The sequence below is a fragment of the Gobio gobio genome, assembly GCF_949357685.1.
Source record: "Gobio gobio genome assembly, chromosome: 2".
In the NCBI taxonomy this organism is placed as follows: Eukaryota; Metazoa; Chordata; class Actinopteri; order Cypriniformes; family Gobionidae; genus Gobio; species Gobio gobio.
Genome location: NC_137098.1, coordinates 62463995 through 62484874, shown reverse-complemented (window position 1 = coordinate 62484874; position 20880 = coordinate 62463995). Strand labels below are relative to the sequence as shown.

Below are 20880 nucleotides of genomic sequence, written 5' to 3'. Positions count from 1 at the left end.
ACCTCCAGTCTTTGTGCTAAGCTAGGCTAGCTGGAGCCGTTTACCTCCAGTCTTTGTGCTAAGCTAGGCTAGCTGGAGCCGTTTACCTCCAGTCTTTGTGCTAAGCTAGGCTAGCTGGAGCCGTTTACCTCCAGTCTTTGTGCTAAGCTAGGCTAGCTGGAGCCGTTTACCTCCAGTCTTTGTGCTAAGCTAGGCTAGCTGGAGCCGTTTACCTCCAGTCTTTGTGCTAAGCTAGGCTAGCTGGAGCCGTTTACCTCCAGTCTTTGTGCTAAGCTAGGCTAGCTGGAGCTGTTTACCTCCAGTCTTTGTGCTAAGCTAGGCTAGCTGGAGCCGTTTACCTCCAGTCTTTGTGCTAAGCTAGGCTAGCTCGAGCCGTTTACCTCCAGTCTTTGTGCTAAGCTAGGCTAGCTGGAGCCATTTACCTCCAGTCTTTGTGCTAAGCTAGGCTAGCATTGGGTGCGTCAGACAGTTATGGCACGCACAGAGATGAGAATGGTATGTATGGACTTATCTAACTCTGGGGAATATACGGTCAATAAGCTAAAGTACCAAAAAGTCGGCGTATTCCTTTAAGTCCAATTTTTATGCCCTTTCCCTCGCTAACTTCCCTCCATCTCGCGGAACCCTTGAATTGTGTTTAATTGGAACTTCATCACTTGTAATTCACTATGGAGCTGATTTATTATTTGCAGTTTTTTTCCTAATGAATTAGTTTTATACACCATTCTATAGGCCTGTATGTATGATTGGGATGTTACAATTTTAAATATAAACAAATATTAAATATGAGTATATTTATAATATAAAGAATTAAAATATACACAAATGAAAATGATAAGAATAAGGTAGCAGCAACAAGTATTAAATTATGTTAAATGACAAAATAATGCCAATATCATTCACTAGAGTTGTGTGTGATGGGGGTAAGTCAAGCACTACTTGCTGTGATGTCACAATAATGGTGCATTGTGGTCTATGAATCTGCCTGAAGTGTACATGTTGAGTAGATTCGAGTAGACAAGAAGTTGAACGCACTTCAAAATGGCAGTGGGGATTCCCTCGAGGGGAAGTGCTTAGGGAAGTTTGTGAGTGTATGTCTAAAAGTGGAGTTAAACACAGCCCTTGTCAGGATGGTTTTCGTGGGAAACTGCATATTTACATCACTTGCCTATGTCTCGTCATATCCATAAATAGAGAGAAGTTGCTCCGGCTACTTTGATGTGTGTCTGGTGTGAGAGTGGCAGAGGTTAGTTGTCACAACAAGTGAGAAATGTTGATATCGAGCAGCTAAATCTCAAACCTCCAGGGAATCACTTGTTTTAAGCAAATGCTGAAAAGAGGAGAGTCTGCTGGTGAAAAGAGAACGAGACAGAGCTCGTAATAAAACCAGAATCAACATTGGCTTGGCTTGTGAAGTGGAGCCGAGATGGTGGTGTTTTTATTACTCAACAGGTGAGTAAGGTATTTTATTAAACAGATAAATGGCCATTTGTAGCTCTCTAACAGAGTTCATTGTGAAGCATTATCTATTGTGAAGGGTCATATTCATCCGCACAGTCACGCAGAGCCGAAGCACAACCAAAACAATGTCCTTCCGCAGAGGGCATGCAGTTTTGATACAGCGTGGACCTTTAAATCAATGGATTGTGAATTTAAATCGCTTATATAATGGACCGTTTCTTACTTTTTTCACTCTCACTTTTCCTAAAATATTCCAATTTCAAAGGGTTTGTTCAATAAACTTCTTAAATTCCCAGGAAAAATCAGGGCTAATGACTTCTATGACCAATTGCAGTCATTAACTTTACTACACATTCTTTTAAACATTATTAATCACGCATGCATGACTTACCACAAGTGCAGTTCTTTTGTTCTTGGTCATTTATTCCTGTCCATATGCATATAGGTAATGTCTGTACCATATAGGCCTAGCTCAGATCATTCTTGTCTCTTGATCAGTCCTGCATCACATGATTCACTGTCAGTGTGAACAGCAGGGTCGCACTCCGTACTAAAGTATAGTTTTGAAGAGAAACCGTTCTGCAGGCCTGCACATTATTTAGAATAATAATCTGTGAATAATGTGCCTGTCTCAGAACAGTCCTGAACTGTGAAGAGTGATTGTTAACAGGACAAAGCATATTTGATTTCCACAAAAATATCATTTGAACTTGTGAAAACTCTTTATTCAGCATCCTCCCATTAAAGGGTTAGTTCACCCAAAAAAATGGATAATGTAATTTATTGCTCACCCTCATGCCGTTCCACACCCGTAAGACCTCCGTTCATCTTCGGAACACAAATGAAGATATTTTTGTTGAAATCCGAAGGCTCAGTGAGGCCTGCATCAAGAGCAAAGCAATTTACACTCTCAAGATCCATTAATGTAAAATTTGAATCAGCTCATGTGAGTACCATGGTATAATATTAATACTATAAAGCGGCGAGAATATTATTAGTGCGCCAAAAAACTAAATAACGACTTCTGCATCATGAAGCTTCGGAGTGGAAACGAATCAGCGAGTCGAATCCTGTTTTGGATCGCGTATCAAACTGCTGAAATCACGTGACTTTGGCGTTCCGAACCACTGATTCGACTCGCTGATTCGTTTCCACTCCGAAGCTTCGTGATGCAGTGTTTTGAAATCGGTTATCACTATATAAGTCGTTATTTATTTATTTTTTGCGCACGAAAAATATTCTCGTCGCTTTATAATATTAAAGGGTTAGTTCACCCAAAAATGAAAATTCTGTCATTAATTACTCACCCTCATGTCGTTCGACACCCGTAAGACCTCCGTTCATTTTCGGAACACAAATGAAGATATTTTAGTTGAAAGCTGATGCTGAGAAAGGCTTCAGATAGGCCTCCATTGGCATTCAGTACATTTACACTCACAAGACCCATAAAAGGCACTTAAAACGTCGTTACAAAGTCCATCTCACCACAGTGACTCTACAATAATTTTACGATGCGACGACAATAGTTTTTGTGCGCAAAAAAAAAATCTAAATAACACCTTTATCCAACTTGTTCTTATCTTCCGTGTGTGCCTCCACGACGCATGCGCGAGAATATGACGCAGATCCGGCGTTCGGACACATGACCCAGAAGCGATTTGTTTACAAGCAGAGGAAGACGCGCGTGTCTAAGCTGTTGGATTCTACATTGATCGTGCTTTAGGTCTCGGCGTAGTTCTCAAAATGGGGTTAAAGTGCGCATTTCATGGATTCCCGAACCCCGGCGCTACATCATATTCTCGCGCATGCGTCGTGGAGGCACACACGGAAGACGAGAACAAGTTGGATAAAGGTGTTATTTTGATTTTTTTTTGCGCACAAAAACTATTGTCGTCGCATCGTAAAATTATTGTAGAGCCACTGTGGTGAGATGGACTTTGTAACAACGTTTTAAGTGCCTTTTATGGGTCTTGGGAGTGTAAATGTACTGAATGCCAATGGAGGCCTCTGAAGCCTTTCTCAGCCATCAGCTTTCAACAAAAATATCTTCATTTGTGTTCCGAATATGAACGGAGGTCTTACGGGTGTCGAACGACATGAGGGTGAGTAATTAATGACATCATTTTCATTTTCGGCCGATCTAACCCTTTAATATCGAAGGACTTGTACTCACATGGACTGATTTAAATATGTTTTAGTACATAAATGGATCTTGAGAGTGTAAATTGCTTTGCTCCCTATGGAGGTCTCATAGAGCCTTCGGATTTCAACAAAAATATCTTAATTTGTGTTCCGAAGATAAACGGAGGTCTTATACGGGTGTGGAACGGCATGAGGGTGATTAATAAATTACATTATTTTCATTTTTGGGTGAACTAACCCTTTAATACTCTCTACAAAAAATGTGATAGAATGGTTTCAACATCTATTTTAATTTGGTACGAAATCAAATTAAGATCATTTAGATAATTCGCCTGAGCCTGAATTTCTGCCATCTTATATTAGACTACATATTTTTCTGGCACCGTAATGTTGAAAGTTATTCCATGCGATGCTTGATCCAAACATTTATGAAATGTGTTTTCATGGTATTAATTATGACGCGTTTCATTCGAAATCAAAACACAAACTATGCCAAGGATTCAGACTTCCTTTCGTCTCTAGGAAAAACAAAGCTCTCACGAGCAGCTGCTTCGAAATCAAACACAGTTTGCACTGTTTGCATCATCAAATACTCGAAACCTAATTAAGGATGAAATGAGACGAGTTGCGACAACAAAAGATGAAGGAGAAAAAACGCGGTGATAAACGACTAAAGCTGGTTTTGATAGTATTTAAAGAGGTCGCAGAACCTCTAATTGCAATCAAAGGCTAATACTCGAGCGCTGGGCTTTGAACAACAAATTAAATCCATAACTTGACAACACTGACAAATGAAGTGCCTTTTCTGAACCGTTTTGCAGTCCGACCACAGTAGCTCTCACCTCTTTTTGGTGACATTTGCTCTTGCCGCTCACTTCTCTCCAACACTCTGGACCTCCTCCAGCCTGCTTTCAAAATCACATGGTGTAATACATCCAGCAGACACTTTTGTGTGTTGTAGCTCCCCAGTCAAACCGATCTGTGAGGTGAACGAATGCCAAGAATATGCGATATGCTCAATTGTACCAGTTCATCCCTCAATTAAGTGTTGTTGTACTTGACAAGCGTCCAAAAACATCAAACCTTAAAACGGCATGCTCTGTATATGGGCACACACAGCCATCCACCTGGGAAACAGTCCTCCGGGGAAGCCATCAATCAGTTTTATGGGACTGCTCTGGGAGAGTTTCTTTTGTTTTCCCTTTCAATTCAGTTGTTCTTTTTTCACTCTCTCCCCTTGCCTCACCCTTACTCACTATTTCCATATGTGTCAGCTTAGATCCTCTCCAGAGAGGGAGCGCCTCGTTCCTGCAGGGGTTACCCAAAGTGGTGTTTCAATTGCGCACTGAACTTTGAATTGACGCCCGCGGGGGTACAAGTTCAAGATCACGGTGCGTAACCAAAATTGCCCTAGGTGATATTTTCTCAGCTGAGGAGAAGAGGGAAGTTTGTGCATACATTCTTAATATGCTTAATGCATGGCATTCCGTGTGTGTGTGTGTGTGTGTGTGTGTGTCCTATGCCTGTGAAGGAGTTGACGTCAGGGTGATACGTAAACCCTGCCGCGCGCACCGAACGCGCTGCTCCGCCTGAGAATATCTGTCCACTTGTCGTGCTCTTATTGATCAACCAGGACGCGGCTACACTGGCAACCCGCATTGACACGCACATGGTAGGTAAACTCACTTTTGCTCGTGCATGTGCACCTTTTCTGTAGCTAAATTAAAACAGGCTTGTTCAGGACTGCTGACAAGAGATTTAAATTTAGACTAACACACTGAGCTGTTGATGAGTCTTAACCGGGGATAGTAAGTGGCCTGCGCAAATGTGTTCTTTAAAAATAAAAACAAATTCACATGGTGATGTATTTTCTTTTTTTATTTGATTTGGAAAATCCAACGAAAAAAATATAGGGACATAGCAAGTTTTTTTTTTCTGGCAACCTCAAGCAGGGTTTTAGTTTTAGAATCTCAATATCCAGCCAGATTATTTATTTTAGGCTACATCAGGCCTATTTGATATCATTTTTATTTGTTTTTTCCGTCAAATATAAATATTAACAGAATTTTCATGCAGTTTAACACATTTTTTTCCCACCAAGGAATCCGTAGTCTTTCATATATTGTCAGTTGTTGTCCTGTAAAAAAAAAAAAAAAAAGATTAAAAAGGTAAATAAATAAACGTTCTACATAATTAAAACGCATACTTCCTAATATTTAATAAAGCATGCCATTTGTAAATAAATGAACAATTATTTTATCACTATATTATTATTAGGCCTATTATTATTACCGTTAGGCTATTGGTAAATATTGCTTTTATAGATCTGCATTTTATAGGTTATATGCCATATAATAACGTTCTTTCTTTTAAGCGCGCGTGCATGACTCAATATGGCTAACATAACGCGATGTAAAACACAGGCCTGTGAAACCAAGTGATTCATTGTCAAAGTCAGGGCTCAGGAACCTGTAGCTGTCAGATGCGGATGGGCTGGATGATCTGTGAATTGTACCAAATTGTTCTGCCGGAAGGCTACGCGTAATTTAAGGATAATGACACCATTCGTCTACGCGCGCACCGCAAATCTTGTCAAACAACCCTGAAACATTAGGCTCGGTTAAGGAATATATTCTTTCGCATTCCCTTGCATGTTAGGAATAATTGTGTTTTCATTATAGCCGTAGTTTAATTATAAAAAAATATACACAGGTTGTAGACAACATTTTCCAGAATCGCGCGCGCAGTTCAAGTAGCAAATCTGGCATTTTGTAAAGACGTATCTCTTATTTATATGTAGGCTAATGGTGTTTTATGTCTTGTTGGGGTGCATAATTATGGTGATTTTTTTTTTGTTGGCAAAAGTGCCCCAATCACCCTGAATTCACCCTATCAAATGTAATGATGCAAACTAATTTAGAAAGTTTTCCATTTTTCCATCGGATTAACACGCATGTGACACAATCAGTTGTGTACTTGCAATAGCCTACAACAACGGGGTAAGACAAAAGTAAAAAAAAATAATAATAATTTAATAATAATAATAACAGCTTAAGGCCATGTAGGTGGCCAGCTGCGAAACCGTTATATTTGAGAAAAAATGCAATTTCCGTTCCCTGTTCTGCGGGCGCACTTCATGCCTCGTTATACTGTGACATATGTCGGGTCAACTGATAAACACGAATGGTTGTAATTATAGCTCCATAAAACAGAATTTTTCATTAAACGATCATTATAGGGTTCGCCTTAGTTCACCTCCCATGCGATTTAAATCTCATTGCGCAATTCAAACGCAGATTACAGTGGGAAATATAGAATTTGGAGGAAATCTCGATAGGCCTGCGATGATCAGTTATCTTTTTGTTTATATATAGGATGATCTGAATTTGAATGGAAGGATTGCCAGCATACTTGACAGGATGATCCATTCTCTCGTGCATCTTCTAAACACATGGTTAACCTTTATTTTAAACGTTTAATTAAGGATAAATGGGGTGAAACCCCCTTTGCTAATTGTTCCACCCCAGGTTCATCATGGAATGTTGTGCTTGGCATAAGTGGAGAGTGGAATCACGGACGGCCATTTCATGTGCATCTGTTTTTCAACATTGAGACGAAACCTGCAGGGAAATTTCATGATTTCACTGCCAGGGCACATAGCGTGGGAGAGAGAGAGAGAGAGAGAGAGAGAGAGAGAGAGAGAGAGAGAGAGAGAGAGAGAGAGAGAGAGAGAGAGAGAGAGAGAGAGAGAGAGAGAGAGAGAGTCTCTCTTTTTTCCCTTCTTTCTCTCCCTGTGCCGCTGTCTAATGTAGCCATGCATGTGTTTTCCCATTCAAACATGTATCCTTGGACCTATTAAGCATATGTTAAAGTTGACATGAGTGCACTATGAATATTTTTATGTAAACTTCAAAGCACACAAGGTTACATATGGCGTGGCTGTTTGAATAAGACTTCACAAAACGCGCGTCTCTCAAAGTCATAATTATTAAACAGACCTACTTTACACGTCACGACTGCATGTTCAACTGTACTGACAACAAAACATAATTTTTAATGTTTCGTGGTGTTTTTTTCACTGTAACCTGCTTTGGTTGTGCATCAGGTTCCCAGAGGTGTGTCTGATTCTAGCTGTACTTGTGCTGAAGGATGTTAGGCTAGTGTTCGACATTCATCACTGAAAACTGAAAGCTAATCTAATATCAATTCAAGAGCAATGTTTCCATACTTTGCACATCTTTAATTTTATGCAAGAGGGTCATTTGAAATCAAGCAGACGCTTGTAGAGGTGTTACTGGCAGCTGCTATTGCTAAACAGGTGTGTGTGTGTGTGTGTGTGTGTGTGTGTGTGTGTGTGTGTGTGTGTGTGTTCATGTTTTTCTATCCCGGTGGGGAGTTTTTCTATTCAGCCCGAATGCACACAGACTCATGGGGACTCTTGTCACTTTGGGGACCTAAATTGAGGTCCCCATGCGGATGCACGCTTATAAATCATACTTTTTTTATGTAAAAAACTGCATTAAGTTTTGTGTGATGGGTAGGTTTAGTGAAAGGGAATAGAATATACAGTTTGTACAGTATAGACACCATTACGTCTATGGAGAGTCCCCACAAAGATAGCGAACCAGTCGCGCGCGCGGGTGTGTGTGTGTGTGTGTGGCATGAGAGAAAGCGAGCGAGCTTGTATCCCTCGTACAACTCATCTATTTGGAAGAGCAAGAGTATGCGCATTGTGTTCTTGCTTGCTTTTGCTATCCTTCTGAGGAAAGCGAACGGACAGACAGTGATTGATGAATTAATGATGGACAGGGACGCAACAGTAATAAATCAGGCAATTTTTCAATCAGTCCATTTCAAGAACATGGATCCCACGCGTATAGGCCTATCTCGGGGATCGCTCGTCAAGGATTCAGTACAACCTTGGCTGGCTGTCGTCCACGAGGAAGAACGTTCAAATGTGTTAAGCAGGCCAAATCTTTCTCATCTGTCCGACATCATACCCAAGGGTTACGTTTTAGGAATTTAAGAGCAGCACTGTGCGCGCGGGAACTGACAGGTATCCAGATCTCCTAAGAATAGACCCGAGTCCTGCCAAAATCATATTTCAGAGAGGAAAAAAGGGAGACTTTCTATCACATTCTAAATCATTGGCTTTTATTGCAAATATGATGATTTTATTTAAATGTTTTTTTTTATTTTATTTCATGATGTAGGCTAAAAACCTATTATTGTTTTTGTCACAGAGTTTTTTCTTCTTGCTTTATGACAACTTAATGGCACAATATGTAAGATTTTTGGATTAAAATATCCAAAAACCACTAAAACAATGTTATATATTTTGTTGACTTGTGTACTTACATTATCCCAGAATGTTAAAATCCAGAGAAATAAGCAAATTTAACCAGGACACGGACCGTGTCCATACGTGGCCTATCTATGACATCATACCCGTGTTACCCTCGATTTCCCGTTTTATTTTAGAAACCATAGAAACACCAAAGACTCTGTAATAGGCCTCTATTATGTGTTTTATTAGACCAGTGAGCAACTGTTTGGATACATTCATCGACAGAAAACTAGTCTTGTTTTTTAAATCTTGTTTTCTTGATTTACCGCGAGTAGCCTACCATGTTTTATCATGTCTAATATTAATCTAGCTCACTGCAGTGTGAACAAGTGTCTCATAGCAGCTGAACGAATGCACAGAGTAGCATTATAACAACTTTCAACACACTCAAATGTATCTAATATGATAAACAGCACTGCGTTACTCAACATACACATGAAGGGAAGAAGAGGAAGTGCTCGTCTGTGGCATAATAAAAGCTCTGCGAAATCAAGGCACCATTAAGCTACGCCTGTGTTTTGAATAAGTGACCTCTAGCGGCGAAGAATTACATATTGTGGCTTTAATTTGATCTCTGTTTAACTTGTAAAGAGCATGAATAAAATATAGACATGTCAAAGTAGGCTAACGCGTTCTGGTCAACTAGCTAAATTAGCATTTTATTTTATTATTTATTTATTTTATATAATATAAAATAGTAAAATACTTTCTCCTATCCCACCTCAAGATGCAGAGACAACCAAGTAAGCCATTCGAAAATCATAAACAGTATGAAAATCCCCCTATTTGTGTTGATTTACTCGACCATTGATTTACTTGGGGGTGGGGTTATATGTTTAATCATGTCTGATTGAAAAGCTATTTGCTTCTGCACTTACTTTCAGTGGCATAGAAATTACATAGTAGGGTACAAAAACTAAAGGTGTACCGGGGTAAAAGGCGTATTTGACTTTATTCTCTTTTAAACCACTAGATGGCACAAGTTCAGCTCAGCACTTTTCTTAACAGCTTTTTGATGATGCACGTGGAAATTTGGCCTTCATACGATCTTGGGGAGCAGCGCAAAGTTAATTCTGTGCTAATATTTAATGCTTTTTTTAAAATGTAGATTTATGTAGCAAAATTATTGTCTATATTTTCAGACAAAGGTGTTTTGTTGAAGGTAATAAAAGGCGCCCCTGCTGTTGGGGCGAAAGGCACAATAATTAACATGATGATAAACAGCCGGCTGACTTTTCCATTTGTTGACGTCACATGGTTATATTCAGATGGTAAATATCATATATTAAGTTGGGTGTCCACCTTAGAGATAATACCCATATTTATAATGAAATTTTAAAAATATGATATTAATCCTATTATATAATAATATAAAAAATATTTTATATATGTAAATCTATTATGGGATCTCATTCAATGCTTTCAAAACCTTTACTTTTTAAATAATTTTGTTTCTATATTTTTAAAAATGAACATTTTAATGACAGTATATTTATTGAACAAAAATTAATTATTGATCAAAATAAACCAAAAACAGCACATTCTTTGCTAAAGTGATTGTTCTGAAGAAGTATTAACTTGATACATTATTAACAACATATTATTTTAGCTGAAGTATTTGTATATCAATACTTTGAGCCTTTTACCCCGTGTGAGGCCTACCTCGCCACCTCATACATTTACAAGATTTTTAAACAAACAAACCATGTTTATGATTTATTTTCACACAAAATCTGTTGCACCATCACTGTTCAATAAAGACATATTTGTTCTGCAATCATACACTATGGGAATAGTGAAAAGCACATTTTCTTAGGGTGTGCCTTTAAGATTAATGTAGGTGTATTCCTAAAACGAACAAATTAAGCAAATTTCTACTAATTTAAATGGACTAATTTTAGTGGAGAAACATTCGATAAGTGAGTCAATTTTAAATGTAAATAGGTAAACTTGCTTTTTGTAAATAGGCCCACTGACTTTCAAGCTTGTAATCTTTCGACTCAAACATGGTTAAAAAGTCCAGTAAAATAATAAGTCTAACTTCTTTTTTACAGTCCCATTATTCTTGTGCTTGTGAGCACATTTTATATTAGCTTGATGAAATATATATTTTGGCAAACTATTATAAACATATTTGTTCTTATCGCTATCCCCCAGTCTATCAGTCAAGACTTGTGCCTCGTCTTGTCGGCTCGAGCACAAACAAAGCTGATCCGATCATTTCTGTCTGACTTTGTGATAACTTATGAAGAAGTGCCCCCGATCACTTTCAAAGCTAACTTCTGGTGAACAGGAAAGGACACTTAGCAGCTCTCACCCTACGCTGGGTGTGAATTTATGGTAAGAGCTAGGCAAATTGTGGAAACTGTATCCAGGTGCTGCTTTACTGAAGTCTAGAACTGAATTTGTCCACTAGAAAGGGGCTTACGAGCTCAATAAACACATTGGTTAAGCTTCAATCCATCAAGTAGCTGTGTGTAATGAGCTATGTTTAATTAGCTTGGGGTGCAACGAAGTCAGGGACAAACGCAAATCATGCTAAGAGAGTATCAAACCCTCCCTGCCCGTGACCCGACAGCCGTGAATATCTCCACACCCTCATCACTTTCCCAACTTACAGTCTTACGCATCGCCCTCAGATACTTTGCCGCCTTTCTGAAACCGGAGATTCAATTAATCAGGCGATCAATTAATGCGGAAGGGGTTTTCACAGTGTTCTCAGTTTTCCCCTGGGGCACGTCGCAACATGTGTGGAATGATGGCGCGCTGCACACCGGACCCTGGGAATGCGGGTAAGAGCGCTGGACTGTCCCGCAGCTGGCCGCTCGTCACCTCGCGTCGTAGACTTTTCTGAGCAAAATGAAAAGAAGTATTAAAAACGTAAAGAAACCCAAAGAACAATAGACGAGCGAGTGTGTGGTTTTACCTCTCAGTGCGCTTGCTTTGACCTTTGTCCCTCAGGGGTCCTCGTATTTCAGCCCATGAGCTAATTGAGCCAGTGACTCCTCTCGTGAATCTCTCAGTGCTCCCCTCTCCTACCGGGACGTTTATGCATCCCTGCTGACTTCACTGTCGATGTCAAACGCTTGTTAGGACATCATCAATCATCAGCACTTAGGAATATTTTCAGAACAGGTGATGCACTGAGAGGGTGAGGGAACCGCAAATGTTCATAAGATGTCCTTCTATCGGTTAACAACCGATCACGCGAGGAACACCAAGGGTTTTACGGTGCGTTTCATTGGAAGCGAAGGGTGTTAGCTCTCAAATGCAGCCCATCTGCCGGCCTGTTTCTAAACCCACAAGTTGTCAGGGCTCTACATCACTCTGTGTAAGGATAAGTGAGCGCATTGTTTCTCATGTCTGCAGGCGAGACTTCTGGTGTAGATTCTCATCAGATAAATAAACAGACTCCATCATCGGGCCAAGAAGACAGAGATTCATTACCGAAGGCCTGCAGACAGGCGGGTACAGGCTTACGCCGTCCTGCCAAAGGAAGTGGCTCAAGACGAACATGCATTTCTCACATTCATTCTATAAATCTGCCACTCTATTTTATCTTCTAATCTTAGCACAGATCCCCTCATTTCTCTGTCCTTCTCACTTTCTCTTTGTCCCACACACAAAGCGAGGAAGAATTTATTCAGCCATCTTTCCTGAAGTGAATTACTATTTGGAATTTATAGTCAGGGCTCAGGGGTGCCGATCAAATGTTGAGTCCTGGAATAGATGGGACTTTTAGACCCTAATGTGACGTATTAACACTAGAATGCATAAAGGGGGTCAAACTGACCCAATTAAGTGTGATTTATGAAATCTTTGTTTTCCTCATATATCTTGTATGTGATCACTACCACAGTTCTTTTTAAAGGGGACCATAAAGACATGCATTTCCTAAGGAATTTTGACCACAGTGTTTTATTTAGACAAAATAATATTTTATTATATGTTTTATAATAATAATAATAATGCACTATTTTTAACCAATATTTATATTTAACGCCTACATTTTGGTTTGTTATTTCAATTACATTTTTTCTAACCGAAAAATGGTTCTGCATTTCAATGTATCAATTCAAGGGTCAATGTACCACAGGATTTTGTCCTAATTTATTATAATTTTCCATCTTTTCCAAAAATATTTTCATACACTATTCAGCCATAGTTTGGACACACGTATTAAAGTTTCTCTCCATCTAAGGGTGCGTTTACTTTACACAACAACAATGTACTTTAAAAAGTTTTTCCTTCGCATTTTTTTTTAAGTTTCACGTACAGACGACAACTTTGTCAAAATGATCCAGCGAAAACATCTAAAAACGCTGTGTTATGCATCACTGGCCAGTAGTTGGTGATGCCAGAAATCAAGTGTAGCATCAGTTCTGGCTGGTCACGTTAGTCAAGCTCGCATCAGCTGACTGTCAGCTGATCACGTCTACCAATAGGAATACGACGTCTATCACCGCATACATATATATAGCTCCTCAGTATATATCGCGTTTCTCCAGAGCTCATTTACCCTCCTCCATCCCCAGCTCCACCTCTCGTCCAGTCAGGATTTGGTATTCTCATTACCCATGAATCAGACTAAATTGCCGAATTATTTTGTACATTTAATATTGACATCAACGATATCTGCAATACATTATGTTGGTTCTGTTCCGTTTACCCTAAGGGGGTTATCGCTGCTCTCCCATGGATGCGCATGGAGTTCTTGCCCAGAACAGAACCATACCGTCAATCCAAACTATATGCTAATTGTCAATCAATCATCTTTGACGATAGTGGTCCTGACAGATTTAGAATTAATTGGTGATGTAAGAATTTGGAAAAAATAAATAATGCGTCTCCGATGGGTCGTAGTAGTGGTGCAAGTCCCATAAACACTTTGCAGGAGAAGCATTAATAAACTCAGTATCTTGAGCAGCAAAAACACAATCCGGTAGACTGCCATTGTTGTTTTGTTTCTCGCCAATGCCTATAGACTTCATTTGTAATACGCATGCGCATGACGTCACCGTTTTCACGTTTTTGTAGTTTACACGGAGACGATAACGGAATCATTTTCAAAAACGTGCACTTTGATACCCCTTTTACAAAGTTTGCGTTTTCAGGCCCCCAAAACGCTGTTGTTGTGTAATTGAAAGGCCAAAACATAAAAAGTTTTCCATTTATGTTGAAAATGGTGTCGTGTAAACAGCCCCTAAAAGACCACAACGTGTAAGTCAGTCCAAACTTTTGTATAACGTTGGCTAAAAAGGAAGCGGGGTAAAATCGGTCCACGCTGAAAACGTTTTTGTGAGATGTGCTGGCCCTTTCTGCAAGAATCATGGCCAAATAATCTGCGAAAACCATGTTAGTTATAGTTATAATTAGTTATATTTAATTACATTTTTACTCCATGGGCCAGTTGTTCAAAGGTAAACTGATCAGATTTTGGTTATCGGATTGGATCAAATCTTGAAAATGGGTTGTTCAAAAGGGAAAGAAGGAATCTGAAATCAGATTAAATAACGGAATCCAATCCTAGTTTTAATCTGGATCAAACCTTCAGTTTGTGTTGTTCAAAACTTGTCAGTAGGATTTGGATAACTTTGATCCAAAAAAAACAGGATTATCCTGATCCCAACAGTGGGTAGGATTTCAAGGTGGATTCCAGGAAGAAAATGTAGTAATACTTTAAAAAAAAAAAGTATCATAAAATACACAACCACATATTATTATATTTTTCTCTTGATTAGTTGATTAGTTAGTGTTAAAGTAATAAATTAGAAGTAGACATTAGGCTACCTATTAAGCCTTTCGGTAGCCTACAGTCAAAGTAAAAAAAGAAAATAATCCCCAAACAGCTGTAAATATCAAACAAAAATATATAAAATTTAAAGTGTTTTTTTTTTTTTATCACTTATAGGACTTTTTACTTCTTATCAATTATAAGAGATGAACCGGTCAAAAGTTCTTCACGAGCGAACGCAAGGTTTCTCAGGTGAACGCTACGTGAAGCTTTTCTGAGTGAATGCAAAAGCATTTTTTCCCAACTCATATTTTTTCCATTACCATGTCCCTTTAGGGGCTCCATAGAGCACTTGTAATCCAGATTTGGTTATCTGAAAAGGTGTGTATCTGGATCAGGGTGATCCAATCCAATTTTGCTTTGAAAAACCAGCATGGATTACCATATCCTGGATAGCAAAACCTGGGATTTCCAAATCCAGATAATTTTGATCCAGATTAAATGTTTTGAACAACTGGCCCTATATCTACATGGCAAGTAAACAAATGAACAAAATTCTTAAGTGACTTCATAACACTGAAAATAAAGATAAAAAAACAGGATCAGGATGCCTTTTCTTTGTATAAAGCCATAGATTCCAATGTGGTTCTTTGGTCATGTGTTCAACAGCCTAAAAAGAACAAAAAGCGGCTTTTGTACTTTGTAGACTGTTGGACACATGACCAAAGAACCACATTGGAATCTATGGCTTTGTTTACAGTTTGTATATCTGCAGTCCTTTTTGAATGATGAAAATAGACTATTTATACCTGCTGATATAGACCAGTATTTACTTACACACAGGCGCAGAACGCACATGCTAGTTGACAGTCGCCTTAAATCCTGTTGGTGTGTTCAAGCGTAGCTTGAGGAGAGGCGACAACATTATCAGCTATACAACAGAGTCAGCTTTCATCGCCGCTAGTTCTTTGACGTTGGCTAGGTGTGTCCCGGGCGTTAGTCCTTTTTATAATGCTATCTTCCTATCTCCACATCTGCATTGGGCAGGTTTAGATTAAAAGAGTGTAAAGCCATAAATATGATAAACGAGAAAAGGGTTGGAGCAGCTGCTCCACATGCTCTATGTCATGTCTTGCAATCTCTCTATGTTTACACTCATTTGCCCTAGAGTTGAAAATGTCAAGATGAATATTTATTAAAAAGCATTGAGTTAAGATGCATTGACACAGACCAGATAAAGAGAGGCCTTCTTCTGACAAATGGGTCTCTGATTGGCTGGATTATGTGTAAAATGGTTGACTAGAATGAGTGTCGTGAGCTGGGACGTTTTTAACTCAAATGTCATGTAAATCCATCAGTATCCTGACCTCTTATAAATGCTTTTATCTTTCTTTTCTCCTTCCCTACTATTACAGGCTTGACGACATCATGTCCAGATATCACTCCCCTCCTTTCCAGACACTCTCCTTCCTCCCTCTTTTCCTCTTTGCCCTCTTCCCTCTCTCCCATCTCTCTCCTCTACTTTCTCAATCTCCTCTCAGCTGGACCTCTCCTCATGACCCCTGCTACCAACTGGATGGGCGTCCACGCCACTGCCTATCTGAATTCATCAACACGGCCTACGGGATGCCTGTGACGATGGAGGACCTCCAGCAAGGACCCAAGACGAACATCAGCACTCTAACAGACCTTCACAACCCCCACAACCTGACGTGCTGGACGGCTGCCGAAGGCTCTGGTGCTGGGGATTGGACTTTGACAGTTCCCCTGGGCAGACGCTTTGAAGTCACTTACATTAGTCTTCAGTTTTGTCAACAGGTGGAGTCGATGGAGTCCTACTCCATCTCCATCTTGAAGTCAATGGACTTTGGCCGGAGCTGGCGCCCTCTACAGTTTTACTCAAGCGACTGCATGGGCGCATTCAGCCGTCCTGCACAATCCATCGCTCTGACAAAGCACCAGGAGACGGAGCCGCTGTGTTCAGATCCCAGACCACTGCAGAAGCATCGTGGAAATGTCATGCTGGCCTTCTCCACTTTGGATGGACGTCCTTCCTCGCCGGATTTTGACTATAGTCCAGGGCTCCAGGACTGGGTGACTGCAACAGACATAAAGATAGTGTTTCATCAATCATTGGACAAAATGAAAAAAAGTGAAGAGAAACTGAATGAAGTGGGAGGCCCGTTTAGATGGAGAGAAAGGGGAGACAAAGTTCTGCGGTTTGGCGAGAAAAACACTGGCGTTAAAACATCTGAAATTTGGGGAAATGGTCGAGAAAAACAGACTTCAACTCAGAGAACTAGGAATAAAAGCACTGTGCAGCAAAGCAGCCACAATGTTACCCAAAAGGAGATGGGATCTCAAGGTAGAGTGGGAAGGGGCCGTAAGAAGGACGGTTACAAGCCATGCCAGGATGGCACATGTGATTGGTCCCTAAATATCCCGCAGCAGGGCTCCAAAGGGCGAGAGTTGAGGAGGAGGAGAAACAATGGAGGGAGGGGGAAGTCCCGTTCCAAATCGAGAAAAAACGCCTCGCAACACCTCGTCCCATCTTCTCTTTACGCCTCACCGAAACCCCCTCTTGCCCTTTCCGACCTACAGGTCGGAGGCAGGTGCAAGTGCAATGGCCACGCCTCTCGCTGTCGTCGTGACAACCAGGGGCGTGCCGTGTGTCAATGCGAGCATCACACATCTGGGCCGGACTGTGACGTATGTGAGCCATTTTTTTATGATCGCCCATGGCAACGGGCCACACCCAGCCAACCACACCCGTGCGTCCGTGAGTTTAAGCCTGTGTGTGTCTGTGCTTAAATGTCCATTTTTAATTAGGATAATTTTTTGAATAATTCGCTGTTTATAACTTAAGGGAAAATGATTTATGGCATATTGTTTTCCACACAATATCATATAAAACATGTAAATATCTGCATTGTAATCCACTGTAAAAAAATGTATTCGTATTTTTTGTTTAATTTACCAGTTTAAACATCTAAAAATCCTTAAATTAATTTACATGATAAGCAATACTTCATAAAATTTTATAACATCCAACACCTTTTATTTTTTACTTTGGATGATTAGATTGATGACGTACATCTGTGTTTTACAGTCCTGGTGATTAATCAGATCAAACTCACTCTGATTTGACTCCAGTTGCAATGCCTACTGGGTAATCAACAGTGCTACATATTAAGGCTGCGTCCGAAATCGCATACTTCACTACTATATAGTAGACGAAAAACAGCACGGGACAAGAGTAGTATGTCCGAACTCCGAATTTACGGTCGAGCTGCAAGATATTGGTTAAGCGGAAAATCACAATTTCTTGTTTCAAACAGTAATCACAATTCTTCTATGATTCTGAACAAACAACTAAAGAAAATAAGATGTGATTTACTAGAGGTTCTAACGATATGTTAATTGCTGCAGTCTATTTAAAATGTTTAATTAAACTGAATTAATTATTTAAAAAAACGGTTTTGAATGAATGATTCAATGACTTCACTTGTTTCTTTACTGGATGAATAAGCGTCTTTGAAAGAATCTCTTGAATGAATGATTCAATGACAAATACATCATTTAATAGTCACTTGTCGCCACCTACTGGTGTAACAATGTAATCGATACAGTCATTTGAAGCGCCAAGTTACTTTCAAAAGGTGATTTGCTCTATTTTGATCGCGTCTGTGGACATGTGTTTACATTCGAACTATAAACTTTATCCCAGTACTTCTGTGATAATATGAATATTTGTACACACAGAAATAACAAAACTGTGTGGTTGACGGTTTGTGAAGCTGTTTTATACCAGTACTGATAACTGCTCTTTGCTCAGCGGCAGTGCAAACACAGATTTGAATGTTCCAGGTGTGATTTTGTAGTCAAGCCTCTCCTCTAATGACATTCATTCAAAAAACGGCCTCTGTCTCCTTCCCTGCGTACCACAGCGTTAGCAGGCGTTACCTTTTTTTCGGCTAAGGTTGCTGGCTTGCCTTCAAGTGGCTTTGGTAGTACATCCAAATGACATTCATACTACACACATTCATGCTATTTATACTACGGGGCTGTTGAATGCTTGAATCTGATTGGTTGACGCACGTTCTAAGGTTGGCTTTTTTTTAGGGAAACGCACGGCTAAAGTAGTTCCAGGCAAGTCTTGACCGCATTACATGTCCATATCACTTCGCCAAATGATAGACTACGACAGCAAAAGAACCAAAACCCACAGCAACACTGACCAAGCAAATAAATATAGTAAACAATAGCATAAAAAACGACAAATTATTTCCATGTTTTTGCCACAAAATGATGTTTTATTATGTACGGAAAGCACATACTCTCTTTCTACCGCTCAAACGCACACATATACAGTACGGATACGGACACACACCTGAACAAAACGTGTGAACACCTGAAGTGAATTCGCGTCTGACGCCCGATTTGAAAAATTTGAACTTTGGCGTCAATTTGCACCGCGTTAACCAATCAGGAGCCTGCTTGCTGCTGTCACGAGGTGAAGTGACGTGATGAGAAACCCTTCATAATATAAAAATACTACTATTGTGTCACAAAATGAGGTTTTAAGACTTTTTCAGGTGAGAATGTAGTTGTTTAAAGCTCAAATCTGTGGTTTATTTATAAAGAGATATATAGATCGGCCATTAGATCCACACAAGACGAACCACTACAGGACATCAGAGCCAGCGGCAAACGTCAGAAGGACTGGCCGAGGAAAGGCTGCTCTCGCCGGGGTTAATGAGCGCTGAGCGCCCGGTGATCCACTGGATCTCACAACTCGCAAGATAATTTTTTTTTCAAATAGGTGCTCTCTTTATAAATAAACCACAGAATTGAGCTTTAAACTACATTCCCACCTGAAAAAGTCTTAAAACCTCATTTTGTGACACAATAGTAGTATTCTTAAATAATTGAAATCCAATTCGCTGTGGATTCAAAATTTGGATTCAAAAATGGATTCAAAATTTTCAAGCGTCCAATTAGACGCAGTAGACGCGATTTTGACGCTCTATTCGCGTTTGGTGTGAAAGCAGCATAAGTAATTAGTCCTACACACAAGAGCTTTTTAAGGACAAAAACCTGACAAAAGTCTTGAAACACATAATCTGGCGTGGTAACCGTAGTATGAAGGGAATAACTGACTCCGGGATGTTGAATAATTCGAAAAACAATGCATTCCCAAGGTCGTCGTCAATTGTTCCTTACATAGAACATATGTTTTTAGTGCTATTCAAAATAAGTACCTACTCAAGAGGGTGTGGGGTTTCGGATGCAGCCTAGGAGTTGGTGTCAGAGAATCTTTAATACGAGTATATTTTACACATCTCACAGCACTGGACGATTTTGTTTTTATTTAAGTAAGAAAAAATCTGAAAGTGCAGTAAGAAAAAAATCTAAATGCGTGTATATTGTATGCAGTGTTGCTTCTCAGATAAATGTAAGGATTTTTAAAAAAGTTGTTTTTACTGCTATCATTCAATCCTCTTCCTGCCCTTATCTTTGTCCGTTTCTTTCTCTTCCAGCATGTGAATGTAACGGTCACTCTAATAAGTGTAGGTTCAGTATGGCCGTGTATCAACAGTCTGGTCGGGTCAGTGGAGGAATTTGTTTGAAGTGCCGGCACCACACAATGGGACGCCACTGCCAGTTCTGCCAGAACGGATACACGCGTGACCACAGCAAACCACTCAGCCACCGCAAGGCCTGCCAACGTCAGTAACAATTGATCTGTCTGTGTATATGTTTTGTGTGGAAATCATGTTTAAGCTGGTATGTCAGAGAGTGAATCATTCTTACTGTTCCACAAGTGGAAAAAAATAGGTGGCTTTGCCACCTGTGGGGTCTGAGGTGTGTGAAAGGCAGCATAGTTTGTGTCTATGTTATGGCTACACTATGAGTGATGGAATGTGCACTGACACTTGCCCTTTGACTGCTCTCATGTCTATGGCACGCTCACGGAGCATTTTAGTCAATGTCCCAATATAACATCAGTTTACGCTGCATGCTTGTGCATGCATACCATACATCAATATTTACTTGTAATTTAGTGTGCAAATGTATACACAATCTAAATTATGTCTTGGAAATACCATAAAACCTCTGCTAACAGCTAAATATTTGAATTAAGTGATAGAATTATCTTAAAAAATTTGGGAACTGAAAGATTTAGAACTTGTTA

At 39.8% G+C, this 20880-nt stretch overlaps 1 protein-coding gene across 2 annotated transcripts in view; it reads left to right on the top strand.

Annotated features, from left to right (window-relative positions):
* Positions 1-4891: 4891 nt before the first annotated feature.
* ntn5 (netrin 5) overlaps positions 4892-20880 on the top strand; it is a 32755-nt gene continuing 16766 nt past the window's right edge. The window contains exons 1-4 of one of the 2 annotated variants that reach the window (XM_079810870.1): positions 4892-4994; positions 5135-5275; positions 16100-17463; positions 20225-20413. In XM_079810870.1, the coding sequence (XP_079666996.1) occupies positions 16113-17463; positions 20225-20413 (1540 nt within the window). In that variant the 5' untranslated portion in view covers positions 4892-4994; positions 5135-5275; positions 16100-16112. Of the gene's footprint in view, positions 5276-16099; positions 17464-20224; positions 20414-20880 lie in introns of both variants that reach the window. The other variant, XM_079810871.1, reaches the window with a different exon arrangement.